Raw genomic sequence first — 18,129 nt, 5'->3', positions numbered from 1 at the left:
CTGTGCTGTTATATCCAGCCATAATAATATATTTTTCACACAAACACACACACACACACACACACACACACACGAAACACCATAAAAGTGATACCCTTCTGTACAATATACTCTGTTTTATTTTCCTGTTCTATCCTATTTTATTTCATTTAAGAACTTCCATTAAAGATGTAGAATGATTCGAAAGAACTTTGTTCCTATAAGTAACATTTTTGGCAACATAAAAACATTCATGTGTGGCCTTGGACATAATTCCAAAGTAAGATGAGCCCCTCATAAAGTGAGCAGAGAGCTACACAGAACTTTTATATTCAGGGTTATGTGCATGGTTTGGATGCAAGTACCCTTGGTATAGAGGATGAGACTTTAGAGAGTTAAGAAGAGTTCAGTTGAGCCTTAGTTAACAATGTGGCCTGTAGGGAATTGGATTGTGAATTAAAATCAGGAACAATCCCAAATGCCAAAACAGCTGGCCCAAGAATTATCTTCTTTGGCTCCCTCTTCCTAGTTATTTGTAAGAAAGCAGTGTTATGGAGAGCACAAAGAAATTGCCCTGTCCTACATGTCTGTGCAGTGATGCCCTGCCAGAGGAATAAAGCAGAATAAAAAATACCTCATACTGCAGCCAAGCTCTTTCCTGAAAAAATATTGAACTTTAATAAGCTACCTGAGAAGTTTAGAGATTTGGTTAATTCCAGGTGAATTCCATACCATAAAACCTGCCACCCAGCCTCAACTGAACTTGATATAGGAGGAATAGAATAATCAGCCATTCAACCTAATTACCAAGGAAGTCCTGTAAAACAAAAACTATTCCCTTCTCCTCTACTGCTATTTTTTTTTTAAAGACAGTTCAAGAATGTAATTTAAAATGACAAGACTTGGCCAGGCATGGTGGTGTACGCCTTTAATCCCAGCACTCGGGAGGCAGAGACAGGTGGATCTCTGTGAGTTCAAGGCCAGCCTGGCCTACATAGTGAGTTCCAGGACAGCTGGGGCTACAGGGAGACCCTGTCTCAAAAAGACAAAAAAAAAAATTACAAGACTCTAGGGGCTGGGGTGTTGTTCAGTGGTAGAGCACATACTTAACATATATAGGACTCTGGGTTCAATCCCTGGTACTAAGTAAAATAAGATTACAATATATTAGAAGAAACAGGAAAATATGATCTATAATAAAGAGAAAATATAGTCAATACAAACCTGAAGATGACCTAAGCCAACAAGGACTTTAAGATTATAAGTATTTTAAATGTATAGTAAAATTCATATAATGAGTGAAGAGATGGAGTATTTCAGAAGACAAATGGAAGTTTTAGAAAAGAACCAAGTGGGGGCTGGAGAGATGGCTCAGCAGTTAAGAACACTGGCTGTTCTTGCGGAAGACCTGGGTTTGAATCCCAGCACCCACATGGCAGCTAACAACTGTCCATAACTCTAATTCCAGGAGCTCCAACAGCCTCTTCTGTCCTCCGCAGGCATTGCACAACACGGGTGCACTTACCTACCTGCTGGCAATACACGCATACACATAAAATAAAAATAAATAAATATTAAAAAAAGAACCAAGTAGAACATTTGAAGCTGAAAAATATGCTTAAAAGCAGATTGTACTCTTCTCTCTAGAAGAAATAGCTAGTGAACTTGAAGATAGGTCAGCAGAACTTATTTAAGCAGGAAGAGAAAAGAAAAGGGGAGCAGGGAGAGGGATGAAAATTAACACAGGAGTAAGAAACAACCTGACAGTATATAATTGGAGTCTTAGATGATGAAGGTTGGGGAAAGTGGAGTTAGTGAAAAATATCAACCCCAACCCAAGAAAATCTACAGCCCTCCAACAGGATAAATATAAAAGGAAAAAAACCCACCTATATTTAGGGTTATTGGTGCTAAATTGCTGAAAAACAAAGATAAAAAGAATCTTAAAGCAGTTAGAGGAAAGAAACAAAACAAACCAAACATTCCTTACTGGGGCATTAGCCTAAGAAAGATTGCTCACTTTTCATGAGAAAAGGTATAGACTGTAAACCTTGGGCTGGGATATGGCTAAGTGGATAAAGCATGTGTGAGGCCCAGCTCCCTAGAGCCCAAGTAAAAGCCCAGTAGGTATGACATTCATAATCCCAGCCCTCAGAGCAGAGACAGTGGATTCTGAGACAAGATGGCTAAGTAGACTAGCCAGAATTGGCAAGGTATGGAAATTAGATCCTGCCTCAATAAATGAAATGCAGAGAGATGAAAGAAGACACCTGACGTTAACCTTAGGCCTCCATATGCCCATGCAAACGCACATGTACATGCACACCTACATGTCCACACACATAAAAACATGCATGCTCACACATACACGTGTTAAATGATAGCCTTAAAAAATAAAGAAAAATATTACCAATTCAGCATTGTATATCCAGCAAAATTATTCCCCCATAAGAAGGTTGAAATTAAGTTGTTTTAAATTACTAAAAGTGGGGAAAATTTGTCACTAGTGCATCTGTACTACAAAACTTGTTAAAAGAAATACAAGAAACCCATGATTAATTAAACTTAAAGATGAGAATACTGAAGCCCAGAAAATAAAGTGACTTTCCTAATAACTTCCTGCAAGGATGAGGGCTAAGCTCCACTCCTTTGGTTTCTAGTCCTGTGCTGTGTTGGAGAACACTGTGGCACACTGAGTGGAAAAGGCAAGTGGAGTAGTTACTTTCAGCTTTGAACTCCAGCGCCATCAGCTGTTGGGACCTTCAACTCTGGGACAAGTCGTTTATCCCCATTTCAGTGGAAAAAATATGTGAGAGAGATTAAGATAGATTTTATGATCAGGGAAATGTGATACTGTTGGTTAAAGTACCTTGCACACTGCAGATGTGGACTAAACATTGGCTCTCTTCACCGTGCTACCTCTTTTTTAAAGAAAATTGAGGGTTTATTTATTTTTTAGATGAACAGTTTTTCCCAGAGATTTTTATGTCTTATCTCTTCCTGAAATGTTGTCCTCAGGACACCAGTAATGATTCTCTTTCCATTTGGCTGTGTCCTTCTAGTAGCAAAGTAGCTGGCAGCTATTTTTCTTGGCTCTAAACTTGAAACCAGTGTTTTAAAAATAGCCATCTACACCTAATTTCCCACTTTTCCCAGGACAAAAGAAGGACCAAGAACATAAGGTACCTGCAGTGAAAGGCATAGTGTTTCCTGGGGTGAATGTATGCTAAGGAAAGAATGGCAGATTGTTTAGATGTTTAAGAACAAATTTGAGCTGGAGTTGGAGCTCTGTGATGGAACTTATTCTTAAGTGTGACGTTATGGGTTCAGTCCCCAGCACTGGAAAGGAGGAAAAAGAGAGGAGGAAAGAAACTGATCAAGGTCTGTTCTGTGGAAGACAGTACTGCTTCTACAGAATTTTTTTTTTTTGAGACAAGTTTTCACTATGTAGTCCTAGCTGGCCTTGAACTTGCTCTGTAGACCAGGCTGGCCTTGACCTCACCTCTACTTGCTTCTGCCTTCTTAGTGCTGGGATTAAGGATTTGTGCCACCATGCCAGGTCCAGGTTCTGCAGAATTTTGAATTCAAAGCTGATTATTGTTTAGAATGATTAACATGCCTTATCCAGCATACTGGCACTTCTTTCAGAGGGCCTGGAATTCATTACAAATGTTATGCCTTCTTATAGCCAAAATTTTCTTTGCCCTCCAAGCAGTGGCTCTATATGACAATTTAGTATGTAGTGGTTTTACTGAAAGGTAATACAGTTGTCTCCAAAGTTAAATTTAATGTGTTGGGATGTTGCTGATTGTACTAGCTAGTGTATTAGCACTGTTTAAATAATTCTCACTTTATTATTAAGGACCCAGAAGAGCCATGCAGTTACTCTGAGGGGCAGTAGCTTCACAGAGGAGATGATTTAGTTTTAAATTTGATACTAATAGTATTTTCCCATAAAGCATTCAGATTCAGGAAGTTAAATCCTCTTGGGTTTTTTTTGTTTGTTTTGTTTTGTTTTTTCTTTTCAATGGGAACCGATTTGAGAACTCAATAGCTTTGGTTGTAACACAGGAAAAAAATTATGAAACTGCTTTTGGTTTTGAACATTTTTTAAATTTATTTTTTAATGTGTATGAGTGTTTTTTCCTGTATGTATGTAAGTGCACTGGTGCATGTAATGCCCGCAGAAGTCAGAAGTTCTGGAACTGGAGTTACAGGTGGTTGTTAGCTGCCATGTGGGTGCTGGGAACCAAACATCATGGGCCTTCTGTGAAAGCAGCCAGTGCTCTTAACTTCTGAGCCATCTCTTCAGCCCTGAACTTGCTTTTGTTTTTAGTAGTAGCTATTGAAGTAAAGGAAAGATCTTGAGCTTTTAACTTAGGCAATTTATTTACCTCTCTGAGCTTAATACCCTCACCCACAAATCTGTGTACAATGATATAAGGAGGAACAGAGCAGATCTAGTGAAGCTACTTCATAACTGGAGATGCTGTGCAAATTAATGATAATGCAAACAGTGTGTGTGTGTGTGTGTGTGTGTGTGTGTGTGTGTATACACATATGTGGAGGCCAGAGGAGGGTGTTGAGTGTCCCACTCTATCACTTGCTGCCTTATTCCCTTGAGAGAGGTAGGATCTCTTATTGAACCTGGAACTCAGTGTTTTTATTTTTGTTTTTTCCAGTTAGGCTTACTGGCCAGGAAGCCCTAGTAATCCTCCTGTCTCTACAACTCCCAGAACTGGGAATTTTCAGTGTATTTGGCTATGACCAACTTTTATATGGCTGCTGGGGATCCAAACTCAGGTTCTCATGCTTGTGCAGCAAGCACGTTTATCCCATGAGTCATCTCCCCAGCGCGATAAATAGCATTTTTTTTTCCTTTTTGACAGAATCTCATGTTACCCAGGTTGGCCTCAAACTGAGTATGTAGCTGAGGCTAATCTTGAATTCTTGATTCTCCACGTCCCAATACTGAGATGGCAGGTGCACACCACACCTGGCTTAAACATCTTTTGTGTGTGTGTGTGTGTTTGTGTGTGTGTATTTGTGTATTGTCTGCGTGTAGGTAAGTGCACCTGTGTCATACAATGCCTGCGGAGGACAGAAGAGGCTGTTGGATCCCCTGGAACTGGAGTTATGGACAGTTGTTAGCTGCCATGTGGGTGCTGGGATTTGAATGCAGGACTTCTGTAAGAACAACCAGTATTCTTAACTGCTAAGCCATCTCTCCAGCCCTAAACATCTTTAAAAGCCAGAATGATGGGGGCCGAAGACATGACTTAGTGGTTAAGAGCACTGGCTGCTCTTGTAGAGGACCCAGATTCAGTTCCCAGCACCCACAGTTCCAGGGGGATCCAGTGTCTTCTTTTGGCCTCTGTGGGCATTGCACACATGTAGTACACTTATATACATGCAGGCAGAAGACTCATACACATAAAATAAAAATAATTAAACATTTTAATTAAAAATAAAAGTCAGAATGGAAACTAGGCATGGTGGTGCATGCATGTAGCCCCAGCTACTCAGGTGACTGAGGCAGGAGGATGACTTAGAGCACAGGAATTTGGAACCAGTCCAGATGAGCGTCCCACCTTTAAAGAAAGTGATTTTTTTTCTCATTCATATTAAGATAAAAAATGCATAAATATTTCAGAAAATACTTAGATATTTTATCTTTCATACAACCTATTATCAATAAACATTGACCAGTGTTCACTTATATAACTAACTACCTAATCTATCAACATAGGCAATATTTTCATCACCGAAAAAATGTTCTCACCTTTAATCCTAGCACTGAGGAGGCAGAGGCAGGTGGATCTTTGAGAGTTCCAGGCCAGCCTTGTCTACATAGTGAGTTCCAGGCCAGCAAAGGCTGTATAGTAAGACCTTGTCTCAAAAAAACAAGTTCTCTCATACTCTTCTGTGGTTAGTTGCCCTGGAGAGCCACCCTGCTCTGGTTTCTTCCCTTGAGTATTAGTTTTTTCTGTTGCAGACTTAATTTAATTGGAATCAAACAGTATGTATGCTTCTCTTTCAGTATAATATTTTTGAGATACACCCACATTATTGTACATATCATTACTCTGTTCTCTTTTATGGCTGAGTTATTATGCATGTTTTATAATTTGTTTATACATTCACATTTCTGGTTTGTGGCTATTATGAATAGTCTGTGAATATTCATGTAAAATTGTAAGAAACAGCTTTCCTTCATCTGAAATATCTGCAGTGAAATTGCTGGTCCATGTGGTTTAAGTTTAGAACTACTATTTACTCTTTTCTAAAGTGTCTGTGCTGTGTTATATCAGCAGTATGTAAGCTCCGGGTGTTCAGTGCTTCGAATCGTCAGTCTTGTGACTAGAAGCCAGTTGGTGGATATGTACTGGTATTCTGTGGGTTTTGTTTTGTTTTGTTTTGTCTTTTTTGGGGGGGTTCTCTGATCAACTCTAGGAATATTTAATCCATTAAGGTTTAAAACGTTCATAAGTACAATGTTGGCATTATGTGTTTATCTATCAGTCAATATAATTTATATCATGTTTAATATTTAATCATTTTTGCAAGGACATCATGTACACAAAGATCCACATTTGATAGGTGGGAATCTGTCACAGTTCTGAACTATACTTTCAGGTTGGTTCGATCTTGATACTTCTGATAAGGATCATCAGCATACCAGTTTCGCCTCTTCCAGAAAGATGTTGTCATTTTGTCTAAGAGTTTACTCTGGGTCTTATTGCAGAACACAAATTCTCTCAAGCGCTTCTTTCTTGCAGTCAACTTTTTCCATAATTTTTTCTTATAACCTGACTTTCTCCTTAGCCAAAAGCTGAAGTCGAAGAAAGTTGAAGAAAGCAATAGATGACAGCTTTTACAGTCTTTCTCTTGCCTTTCCATGTGCTGCAGTATGTTACAGTTCTGACTGGCAGCTTCAGGACACTGGGAGCCAAGGGGGCCACTCTGTTAAATACTGCTGTAGTATGCCCACATGTCAGGTTTCTGAGAGATGTGACAAGTCTAGGAGCAGCAGAAACAACTGGTGTCTGAATATGTCTAAAATGAATAGTTCCCAGTGCGGAATTAAGAGGCATTCTTGGCACAGTTCCAATAGGTTGAAGATGCCAAAATATTCAGGGGTCATAAGATTCCTGAAGCTATTCTCAACGCGCCCGCAAACACGGAGGCAGCCATCTTGCCGCACCATTTTCTTGGTGACTAACAATGGTGTGCATCTTTCTGTGTGCTTTATTTTGCTTACTGACTACTCATAAACCTTTTGTCAAGTGTGTTCTTATCTTACTCAGGTTTTAATTGTGGTTTTGACTTAGTTGTAAAAGGTAATATATTAAGGATTAAAATCCTAGAGTGTGTGTGTGTGTGTGTGTGTGGCTTGCCATTAAATTTTTCAGACCAACACTTTTAGATGAGCAGAGTTTTTATAATGTACATAATGTACGATTTAAGGTTTTCTATGATTCATGCTTTTTGTTTTTCTGCATATAAGAAATATTTTTCTTCTCCAAAGTTTTTTCCTATTTCTTTCTAAAAAGGCTTATGGTTTTAACTCTTTTTTATTTTATTTGTTATTTTTAGTTTTTGTGTGTGAGTGTTGTATTAGTCAGGGTTCTCCAAAGAAACAGAACCGGTAGAATGAATATATCAGCTTAGCTCACAGGATAGAGTCTGAGTAGTCTAACAATGGCTTCACCACACTGGAGAGGCTGAGAATCCGTAGTTGCTCAGTCCACGAGGCTGGATGTCTCAGTAGTCCCAATCTGGCGCTGAAGGTCTGACAAATTCCAAAAGATCAGCTAGTCTTCAGTCTACAGCAGCAAGACGAACTCACCAGCAAGAGAGAGAAGGCAAGCGGCAAGAAGCCCTGCGGTCTCCTCTGTGGTGTCCTTTTATACGGCTTCCATCAGAAGGTAACACCCACATTTAGGGCACATCTTCCAGCTTCAGATGATCCAATTAAGAAGATCTCTCTCATTTCAGTTAATCCCAGATCCAGTCAAGTTGACACCCAGTATTAGCCATCACAAGTGTATTGCCTGAATGTATGTAAGTGCACCCATGTCATGCAATGCCCAAGGAGGTCAGAAGAGCGAATCAGAGTCCCTGGAACTGGAGTTATGGATGGTTGTTAGTCACCATATGGGTGCTGAGAACTAAACCAGGGTCCTCTGCAAGAGCAGCCAGTGTTCTTAACCACTGAGCCATCTCTCCAGCCTCTGGTTTTAATTCTTAATGCTTAGGTTTATGAAGTTAATTTTTGTGAATAGTGTGGATAATAGTTGACAATCCTTTTTTTTTTTCCTGTGTTGGATGTCCATTTATTCCAATGATGTTTTGGGAAGGTTTTTGTTTGTTAGTTTTAATCCCTTGCTTTGTGGAAAGCTGTCGTGGATCTGTTTCTGGACTCTGACCCTTACTGGTCCATTTGTCTGCTGTCTCTAGTGTATTGCTATGATTACTGTAGCTTTATAATGTCTTATAGTCAGTTAGTATTTGTCCTCTACATTTATTTTAATGTTTTTGACAATCATTTAGAGTATAAGTCCTTTACGTTTTTATTTCAATTTGAAAATCAATTTGTCAGTTTCTGCAACAAAGTTTGCTTGAATTTGACTGGGATTGTATAAAATAGGGAATCAATTTTTGAGAGAATAATATATCTTAATAAAATTGAATCTTCCAGTTCATTAATATTGTTTCTAATTATTCTTAATTTTTTTCTGAACAATTACTTGTAATTTTCAGTGTTCAGGTTTTTATCCATAAAGATTTCATTTTTTAAAATTTTGGTCTTTTGGAGACAGGATCTGTCTCCCTATTTATTTCATATTTGTATTTTACACTTCCTCGCTTTATTCTCCCTCCCTCCATCCCTCCTTCTAAGACCCTCTCCTTTTTTCTTTCTCTCTTTTCCTTCTACCTTCTCTGTCCTCTGTACCTGGTCCCCATATCCTTCTCTCCTATGTAGCCCAGGCTAGTCAGGTCCTTCTCTTCCAGCCTTCTGACTGCTGGCATCATAGGCAATGTGCCACTACAACTTTCATAAGCTGTTCTTTAAATCTAGCCAGTTGTTACCCTCTGGGAGGAGGTAGATACCAGTCTGTATATCCATCTACTTCCATACCTCTTGGATCCTTGCTAAGCACTCCTGAGTGCTTAGCTGGATTTAGATATTTTATTGCCATTAGTATTAGACGTGTAGTACTGTGTCTGTAGGTGTGCATGCACATGTGAGAATGCATGTGGAGGTCAGAGGTCAACATTGGATATCTTTCTCTATGACCTTTCATTGAACCTGGAGCTTACTGACTCACCTAGACTGGCCATCAAGCTCCAGGGATCCTCCTGTCTCTGCCTCCTCAGTGCTGGGATTAAAGGTATGCACTGCCATGTCCAACTTTCTTTTTATAATAGCTGACTTGAGTTCTTTGTCTGGTAACTCCATCATGTCTGTCATTTAAAAAAAAATTATGCTTTGGCAATGAATGTCATTGACATTAATGCTACAAATGTGACTCAACTTGCCTGTTTTGTTGTGTTGTTTTGTTTTTCTGCCCCCCCCTTTTTTTTTTTTTAAAGACAGGATGTCCTGCCCAGCTTGTTGGCCCTTTAATCCCAGCACTTGGGAGGCAAAGGCAGGCAGATGTCTTTGAGTTCCAGGCTAGCCTGGTCTACATAGTGAGTTCCAGGACAGCTGGGGCTACAGGGAGACCCTGTCTCAAAAAAAATAAAAATAAAAAGAAAGGATGTCCCTGTAGTCCCAGCTGGCCTGGAACTTGCCATGTAGACCAGGCTGGCCTCTGTCTCACAGAGGTCTGCCTGCCTCTGCCTCCCTCTGCTGGGATTAAAGGCGTGCGCTACCACGCCTGGCCTCCTGCCTGTCTTTTTAAAATTTCGTTTCTATTGACTAATTTTCCTCTGGTTATAGGTCTCATTTTCTTTGCATGTTTAGTAATTTGGGGGGTTTGGGTTTTTTTTTTTTTTTTTTTTTTTGAGACAGGGTCTCCCTGTAGCCTCAGCTGTCCTGGATTTCACAGAGATCCACATGCCTCTGCCTCCTGAGTGCTAGGATTAAAGGCATGTGCCACCATGCCCGGCTATGTTTAGTAGTTTTTATTGAATGCTTGGGACTATAAATGTTAACCTTCTGTGTCTCTGAGATTTGTTGTCTTCATGTAAAGATTATTGAGTTTGGTTTTTGTGAGTGTTTAACTTATAAATCAATAGACTACCCTTTGCTGCAGTGCTAGTTTAGTTCTGCAGGTAAACCGTGACCTCCTGGTGTCTCTCCTGAATTACCTGGATATTCAACAAGGCCTCTCCTCCGTCTGTTACTGAAATGTGAATGTTTCCTGGACCTGTGTGAACTCTGGGTGTTGGTCAGCTTACAGTTCCCTCATAGTTGTTCTTTGCCTGTCAGTCTTTTGTAGCCCAACCACAGGTAGCATTTCCCCCACATTTTCAGCTGAGTGCTCAGCCAAAGTGGCTGAGGAGCCTGTGTACTTGGCCAGAGCTTTCTTGGTAACTCTATCTGGAAAATTCTGTTTGATCTAGCCTTTTCAAACTCCAGTCTCTTTATCCTCAATGTAGCAAGGATGCCATGTTCAGTTGGGGTTCCCCACCTCAGTCCTGCTTTCTAAAATGTGTCTCCACAGAGCGAGCTAGGGCACACTGTCTTTCAGGGATCACAGTCTTGAGCTATCTGTTATACAGCGTCGGAAAGCATTTACCTTATGCTCTGCAGTTTTGTAGCATTTACACAAGAAAGACGAGTCTAATCCAGTTACTCCATCATGACTAGAAGTGAGTTTTCTTGGTCTTTTTCATTAGTTTTCATTTTAGCTGAAGTATAATTTATATATCAAAAAATTAAAGCATTTTGCCCCTTTATTGCTGTATTAGTCACTTTTCTGTTGCTGCGATAGAAACACTGACCAAAACAACTTATAAAAGGAAGAGTTTATGGGGCTGGAGAGATGGCCCAGCGGTCAAGAGTACTGACTGCTCTTGCAGAGGACCAGGGTTCGATTCCCAGTGCCTACATGGCGGCTACAAACCATCCATAACTCCAGTTCCATGGGAACCCGAAGCCCTCTTCTGACCTCCGAGGCATTGCACGACACGGGTGCACTCACATACCTGCAGGCAATACACACAAAAAAATCAACAAATTAAAAAAATGAGTTATATTTGAGAAAGAAGCATAAAAATTTACGCCATGTTAATTAGTAGAGGTGATAAACATTACCATTGAAATCTACCCGATGACTTTATATCCATACACAGGATCTGAGTACAACCAACCGTGACTAGTAATAATCAGATACATACAGATTAGAGATGGATGCGCCAACATTTAAGTGTTATTAGCAAAAATAGAAACAATATATTTTAAAATGAAATGGAGATCTCTCTTAAAGGTCAAAAACTCACTTAATTTTATGTCTTACAGGGTTTAGACTAAGTTCAATATTGTATAACTGTATTAATTCAACTGTGAGCCTAAAAGTTTTATAGCCACTTACTTTTGAAAGGGAGGCATTTTTGCTCTGGAAATTGTTATTGAGTTTGTTAAAGCTGTAATGAAATGCTTCTTCTAAAAAATAAAACAATTTAAAAAAAAAAGGAAAAAAAAGGAAGAGTTTATTTGAGCTTACAGTTCCAGGGGAGTTACAGTCTGTCATGGTGGGGGGGGCATGGTGGCCAGCAGTGGCTGGAGCTGGAGCAGCAGAAGTTCAAGCTCTCACATCATCAAGCAGACACAGGAAACAAGAGAGCAACTGGAAATCCAGCAAGGCTTAAGAACTCTCTAAGCCCACCCCCAGTGACGTGTTTCCTCCAGGATAGCCACACCTTCTAAGACCTCCCAAAACAGCACCACCAACTGGGAACAAAATGTCCAAATACTTGGAGCCTATGGGGGTCATTTTCATTCAAACTACCACAATTGTTTTGTGAATCAACTTCTAGAATGGTCTAAATTGAGGCTTGAGAGATGGCTCAGTGGATAAAGTACTTGCTCTACAAACATGATTAACTTAAGTTCAGATCCTCAGCACCCATGTAAATGGTAAACGTTGGGCAGGAGTGGTGACCTGCCTGTGATTCCAGCACTTGAGAGGCAGAAACAGGGATCTTGGAGCAAACTGGCTAGGTCAGTTAGTGGAATGGGCAAGCTCCAGGGTCAAGTGAGAGTCCCTATGTGATTAATATTAAAGTAGAGAGTGATTGAGAAAGACATGTTAGCCTCTGGCCTTCATGTGCATACACACAGCACACATATTTAGACACACACACACACACACACACACACACACACAAAGAAAAAAAAGAATGTTCTAAATAATTATCAGGTAATTAATTTCACTTAAACTATTGTAAAGGATTTGGAGAAACTTTCCATGACTTGAATTAGTAAAATAGAGCTTCAGTCTTTTTTTTCCCAAAGACAATTTAATGTACCTGACTAGATTCAGACTGAGTTCCTTTAATATGCTAAAAAATACAGAATCCTGAGCCAGGCGTGGTGGTGCATGCCTTTAATCCCAGCACTCATGAGGCAGGTAGATATCTTTGAGTTAAAGGCCAGTCTAGTCTACATAGTGAGTTCTAGGCCACCTGGAGCTACTGGGAGACCCTGTCTGAAAAAGACAAAACAAAAACAGAATCCAACATATTGCTAGACTATCTGATAGCTTATATTTTAAGCTGATAAACTACATTTGATATATTTCTTTGATGAAAGTAAATACACAGAAGAACAAGAAGAAAAAAAAGGAGCCCGATTTAAAATCCCCCCCAAACATTCTGTTCTGTGTTTTTAGAGAAGTGCTTGACTTTTGTGTATTTGTATTCCTTTCTGTTCTCTTGATGGCTGCCACTGGCTCTCCTGCAGAGCTCACCCATCATGGTCGTATGTGCTCCCCCTTCTCTCTGTGGGTCCTACCTGACTTCAGTAGTCTTTGACAGCTATAGAAGTTGTTGATTCCTTTGGTGGTATTAGGAGAAGAAAGTTTTAAACTGATAATGTTGTCACATGTTCTCAGTGCATGTGCTTCTGTTAGAATTCCCAAAGCAAGCTCAAGAAAGCAATCTGGAATTCTACATAAGTTAGTTACACTTAGAGTGTTTTCAAAAAAGGTGGTTACTTGGGAGGCAGAGGCAGGTAGATCTCAGTGAGATCGAGGCCATCCTGGTTTACATAGTGAATTCCAGGCCAACTGGGGCAACAGAGAGACTCTGTCTCAAAAAAGAAAAAGAAAATAAGGAGGAAGAAGAGAGGGAAGAGGAGGAGGAAGAAGAAGGGGAGGAGGAAGAAGAGGAGGGTAGAAAGAGGAGGAGGTTGAAAGAGACCTTGAAAACTGAGCCATGATTTAGCAGATAAAGTATCTATCCATAGTGGAAGTCAAGACAGGATTAGGATCAGGGTTTGAAAGTTCTTGTAGGCTAGGAGAGACAGAAAAAGGTGTGAGGGAGACGATAGCTCAGAATATGATATGTCTGAGGCAACTTTTGCTTGACAAGTGAATTTTTTTCTAGGTTTGTTGTTGTTGTTATTATTGTTTTGAGACAAAGTCTCCCTGTAGCCCCAGCTGGTCTGGAACCGACTGTGTAGGATGGCTTAGATCTCATAGAAATCCGCCTGCCTCTGTGTCCCCAGTGCTGGGATTAAAGTTGTGGGCCACCACGCCTGGCCTGTGAGTTATTTTTTGAGTGGGATCATAATAAAACCTGTATGTGAGAATAGGCACCTCCTGTTATAAAAGGAATGAATCCATTTGGAAGCTGGACATGGTGGCTAGTACCTTCAATCCCAGTTCAGGCCAGCTTGGGCCTGAACTCAAAAACAAAAACCTTAGTTCAGTAAAAAAAAAAAAAAAAAAATTGGAATTGTGAGATCAGCTATAAAGAGATTTTTTTTTGTGTGTGTGTTATCAGTGCAGTCATAGATTTAGTTAAAAAGCATCAAAACATTTTTGTGGTTTTTATTTTGAGACAGGATCTCTCTTTACAGCTCAGGCTGGCCTCAAACTCACAATCCTTCCTCAGCCTCAGTCCTGGGATTATGTGCATTGTGTCTTCATGCCTGGCTTATTTTTGAAGTAGTTGATTCATTTTCTGGAAGCTATAATGTGTTTGTGCATACAGTGAGTACAACTGAAATTTGTCTACTGTTGCTATGCTATACTGTTGCCACTTGAACACTGGGTACATCCTTTATATCTGGGTGTATAGATTCAGTCATTTATTGCCAGCTAAAATTTCAGGCATAAAAAATGTTTGTAGCCTTGAAAAATTTCACTTTTTTTTTTCTCAGTTTGACCCATTCACACTGACATGTTAATCAGGGAAAAGAGGAAGTAGGGTTATTAAAAAGGGTGGAAACTGCTAGGAGCCTCTCAGATGCCAGGAAAAACAACTCTCATCTTGTCTACAGTGAAGAAAACCCATTTCCCCAGCAATTCCCTACAAGTATCAAAAGGAAGAAAAGGATTTTTAGTTTTAATGGTCAAAAGCAGCTGAATGGCTCATTATGTCCTAGTATTAGTGTTTATTAAGCGTTTCTGCTGGGATTGGTGGCTCATGCCTACAATTCAGCATTCTGGAGGCCGAGGCAGGAGAATTGCTGCTAGTTTGAGGCGAGTCTGGACTCTAGAATAAAACCATGTCAAGAAAACAAACAACAACAACAAAAACCCAAAACACATAAAAACAAATCAGTTCTCTGAGGTTTGGTTACGATTTTTCTCACTGACATGAGTTTAATTTCTTAAGTCTTTATAGAATGATTCTCCTTGCATTAGAGTTTCTATTCTGGCAAAGCTGGTTTTCTTGCAAACCTGTGAGAATGCCCCCAAAGACAAACATCACATGATTTCCTTCATGTGGAAGGAGGGAGGGAAGACATGACTCTAAAATGGGGAAAGGGCATAAAGGGGCTCTTGGAGAGTGAATAAGAAAGAACAGAGCGGGTGAGCATGTCAGAATACTATAAGCATCTATGGAAGCATCTTAATGAATCTTCCTCATACAATTAACATGTAGTAGTAAAAATGATTTTTCAAACTTGTGGATGTAAAAACTAAAACAAAAACAAAACAAAACAAAAGTTTTGGACATGGTTTAAATGAAAACCGTGTAAGACCTGAAGAGCAGCTTCTCTGCCAAGAATAAACTGGTGTGTGTGTGTGTGTGTGTGTGTGTGTGTGGGTGTGGTGGGTGTGGTGGGTGTGCATGTGCATATCAGTGTGGATCAGCTGTACTGAGAGAGCTGGGCTAAGCTATTTTCCTGCTTGTTAATCAGGACCACACAGACAAAGCTGGAGGAAGGATGACCCTACCTCAGGAAGTTTTGCATTGATTGCTATTTATAACCAGGATGCAGTAAAACTTGAGAGCAAATCTCTTGCTCAGTGGCAGGAAAAGTTTTCTGCCAAATTCTTCACATTTGAGGAAACAGTTTATGAACCTAATTGAGTGATGCCTGTATAAAAGGGAGGAATGTGAAGGTGACTGTGCTTTAGCCATTTTGGGCCAAGGGTGGGGTTGCAGAGGTGTGAGAAGCTCAGTTACTGAAACACAGGTTATTACATTTTGAGGTGAGGGCAGGGGAAGGGTTGAAACACGGTCTCACTATGTAACTCCGACTGGCCCAAAACTATTCCATTGGTCCTTGATCATTAAGAGAAGATTTCATGAAGAATGGATTTATGAACTGGAGGTCTAGCTCAGTGATAGAGTGCTTTCTTAGCTCTGGGTTCTTTCCCCCAGCAAAACACACACACACACACACACACACACACACACACACACATTTATTTATTTAATTTAATTAATTTATTTATGTGCATATCACATAAATTTATTTTATTGCCAGCCTCAGATGGTAGTGCACGTGGAGTCATCTCATGGTTGGGAAACTCGAACATGAGTGGGAAACAATCCTCATCACAGGCTCAAATTGATTTATTACAAAATAACATTGTACACTACTCTATGTAATCTCCCATAAAACCTTACTCTGTCTAACCAAAGCATTAATTATAGCAGAATACTAAAGCTGGCAACTTGAGAAATGATCTCCGGTAATAGTCTCCCAGTGTTGTTACATCCCTGTTAGAAATGGCTTCCTGGAATTGCATTAGAGGCACATTTTTCTGTGTGTGAATATAAATTATGTTTCACTAGGTGGGCAGCTTTCAGTAGAGTTTAAGAAATCATAAAACTTTGCTTAACATTCTTTCTCATTTTGACAGGATTATTTGAGATAAGGTTGTACCCATTTTCAGTGAGGATCAGTGATCAAAATTGTTGTTTTAAAAAAATGATATCTCCAAGTTAAACATGAACAGAAAATACTGGGGTCACTTCCGTGATGACAAGATGAAGTATTGAGCATTTCACAGTTAGCTTGTAATGGAACCTTTCTAAGCTTCTTCGCCTGTCATGCACCCAACTGGGAATATGGATGTTGGTTTCACTCGTTCTGCTGTACAGACACTGTCACGAAGCCACTGTAAAAACATCAAACAAAAGATCTCCCAGTGGGAAGGAAGGACTAATGGCATCTCTAACCCAGCTAAGTGGCACCCAAAGGACTTTGGAGTGAGATATAATAATTGTCACCAAGAGGCTTTTCCTAATAAAAATCCCACTAGTCAGGAAAAGAGCAAATCACTGGATGTAACCAGTTCTCAGAATGGAGGTTCATGTAGGAACACAGATGCCAAAAGCCGTGATCAAAGTGAGGATGAAAGTGAAAAGCATGAGAGTAAAGATCCCTGCCCATTCAAACATGAGTCAGAATCCAGCTGGGTGTGCTCTCGGGTCAAACAGATCGAAAGCTGGAAAGAAGTTGCTTTAGATCCAGAGACTTCATTACCTCCAGGAAACTTCTATACCTCACAGATACTGTGGGAAAAAATAGAAGCCCTTAACCCAGATAAAGTCTTAAATTTGACTTTAGAACATTATGATTCTACAGACAAAGAACCAAATTTCAGAGTTCTGGATAGTGCTTATGGAATAACCAAGAGCTTAGAAAATATTTATTGTGAACCGGAGGGCCAAGAATGTGGACCTTCTATAAATCCTTTGCCAAAACCCCGTAGGACTTTCAGGTATTTATCTGAATCTGGTGGTGTACCACATAAAGAAAGAAACTGTGACAAAATGAACTGTGAAATTAAATCTTGTGTGGAGTCTTCCTTGGCCTCTTCTCAGGATCCTGAACCAAAGAAATATGGTGGAAAAATCAGAGGGAGATCTAAAAGGTATGTTTTATTTTGTAGGTAATAATTTGTAAGTATTTCCTTACAGAATTGAGGTGATTTTTCCTTTCAAACCAAGTTCCATTTCCCAGCTTAGATTACAGCCCTGATTTGAACAGAAACATGTTGATAACTTGGAAGGGAAATAGAGGTGGGGGAAGAAGGGGGAAAGTACAAGTATAGAAACATGGATAATACCTTTCACATTATCCTGACCCAAAAGTATCAGAAATCTTCCCACTTGGTGTCTTCAAGAATTCCTAGGGCTGGGGGCTGGAGAGATGGCTCAGCGGTTAAGGGCCCTTGCTGCTTTTCCAGAGAACTGGAGTTCAGGTCCCAGCACCCCGTGGTAGCTCTCAACAGCCTGTACTCCAGCTTTATTTAGGATCCGACATACTTTTCTGGCCTCCAAGGGCATCTGCACACATGCGTGCACACACACACTCCCTAGGGGGCTGGTTATGGTAGTGCACATCTGTATTCCCAGCACTGGGGAGACCTTTGAGGCAAGAGAATTACCACAAGTTTGAGGCCGACCTAAACTATATAGTGAGTTGGAAACCAGCTTGAGCTTCCTAACAAGACCCTGTCTTATCCTTCAATCCCCTCAAAAGAATTTTTAGGTAAGCAAGTCCATTCTTTCACTTCATTTAAGACATGGCAGGCCTTAGCCCCACTTTTAATTAGCCAGTAATTCAAAAAGAACCTAATGAAGGGCCAGGTGTGGTAGTGCACACATTAAATATATCCCCACACTCTGGAGGCAGGGGCAGGGGCAGAGGCAGGCTTCTAAGAGTTCCAGGACAGCCTGGTCTACACAGTAAGCTCCAGGCCAGCCAGGGCTACATAGTGAGACCCTGTC

At 40.2% G+C, this 18,129-nt stretch overlaps 1 protein-coding gene, 1 non-coding gene and 1 pseudogene across 4 annotated transcripts in view; 1 reads left to right on the top strand and 2 right to left on the bottom strand.

The window, feature by feature from the left end:
• Dennd2c (DENN domain containing 2C) overlaps window positions 1-18,129 on the top strand; it is a 90,178-nt gene that overhangs the window by 30,043 nt on the left and 42,006 nt on the right. For 2 of the 3 annotated variants that reach the window (XM_029563998.1, XM_008834002.3), the window contains exon 2: window positions 16,254-17,270. The exons of the other annotated variant lie outside the window; for it this stretch is intronic. In XM_029563998.1, coding sequence (XP_029419858.1) covers window positions 16,444-17,270 — 827 coding nt within the window. In that variant the 5' untranslated portion in view covers window positions 16,254-16,443. The remainder of the gene's footprint in view (window positions 1-16,253; window positions 17,271-18,129) is intronic. 3 annotated transcript variants of the gene reach the window in all.
• On the bottom strand, window positions 6,604-7,173 carry LOC103734936 (annotated as a pseudogene).
• Window positions 15,871-15,956, bottom strand: LOC115070554. Its single transcript, XR_003849712.1, has one exon. It is a non-coding gene; the product is annotated as a small nucleolar RNA Z195/SNORD33/SNORD32 family (small nucleolar RNA).

The sequence above is a fragment of the Nannospalax galili genome, unplaced genomic scaffold (assembly GCF_000622305.1).
Source record: "Nannospalax galili isolate Female #2095 unplaced genomic scaffold, S.galili_v1.0 scaffold475, whole genome shotgun sequence".
Taxonomy (NCBI): Eukaryota; Metazoa; Chordata; class Mammalia; order Rodentia; family Spalacidae; genus Nannospalax; species Nannospalax galili.
This window is presented reverse-complemented; position numbering and strand designations above follow the sequence as displayed.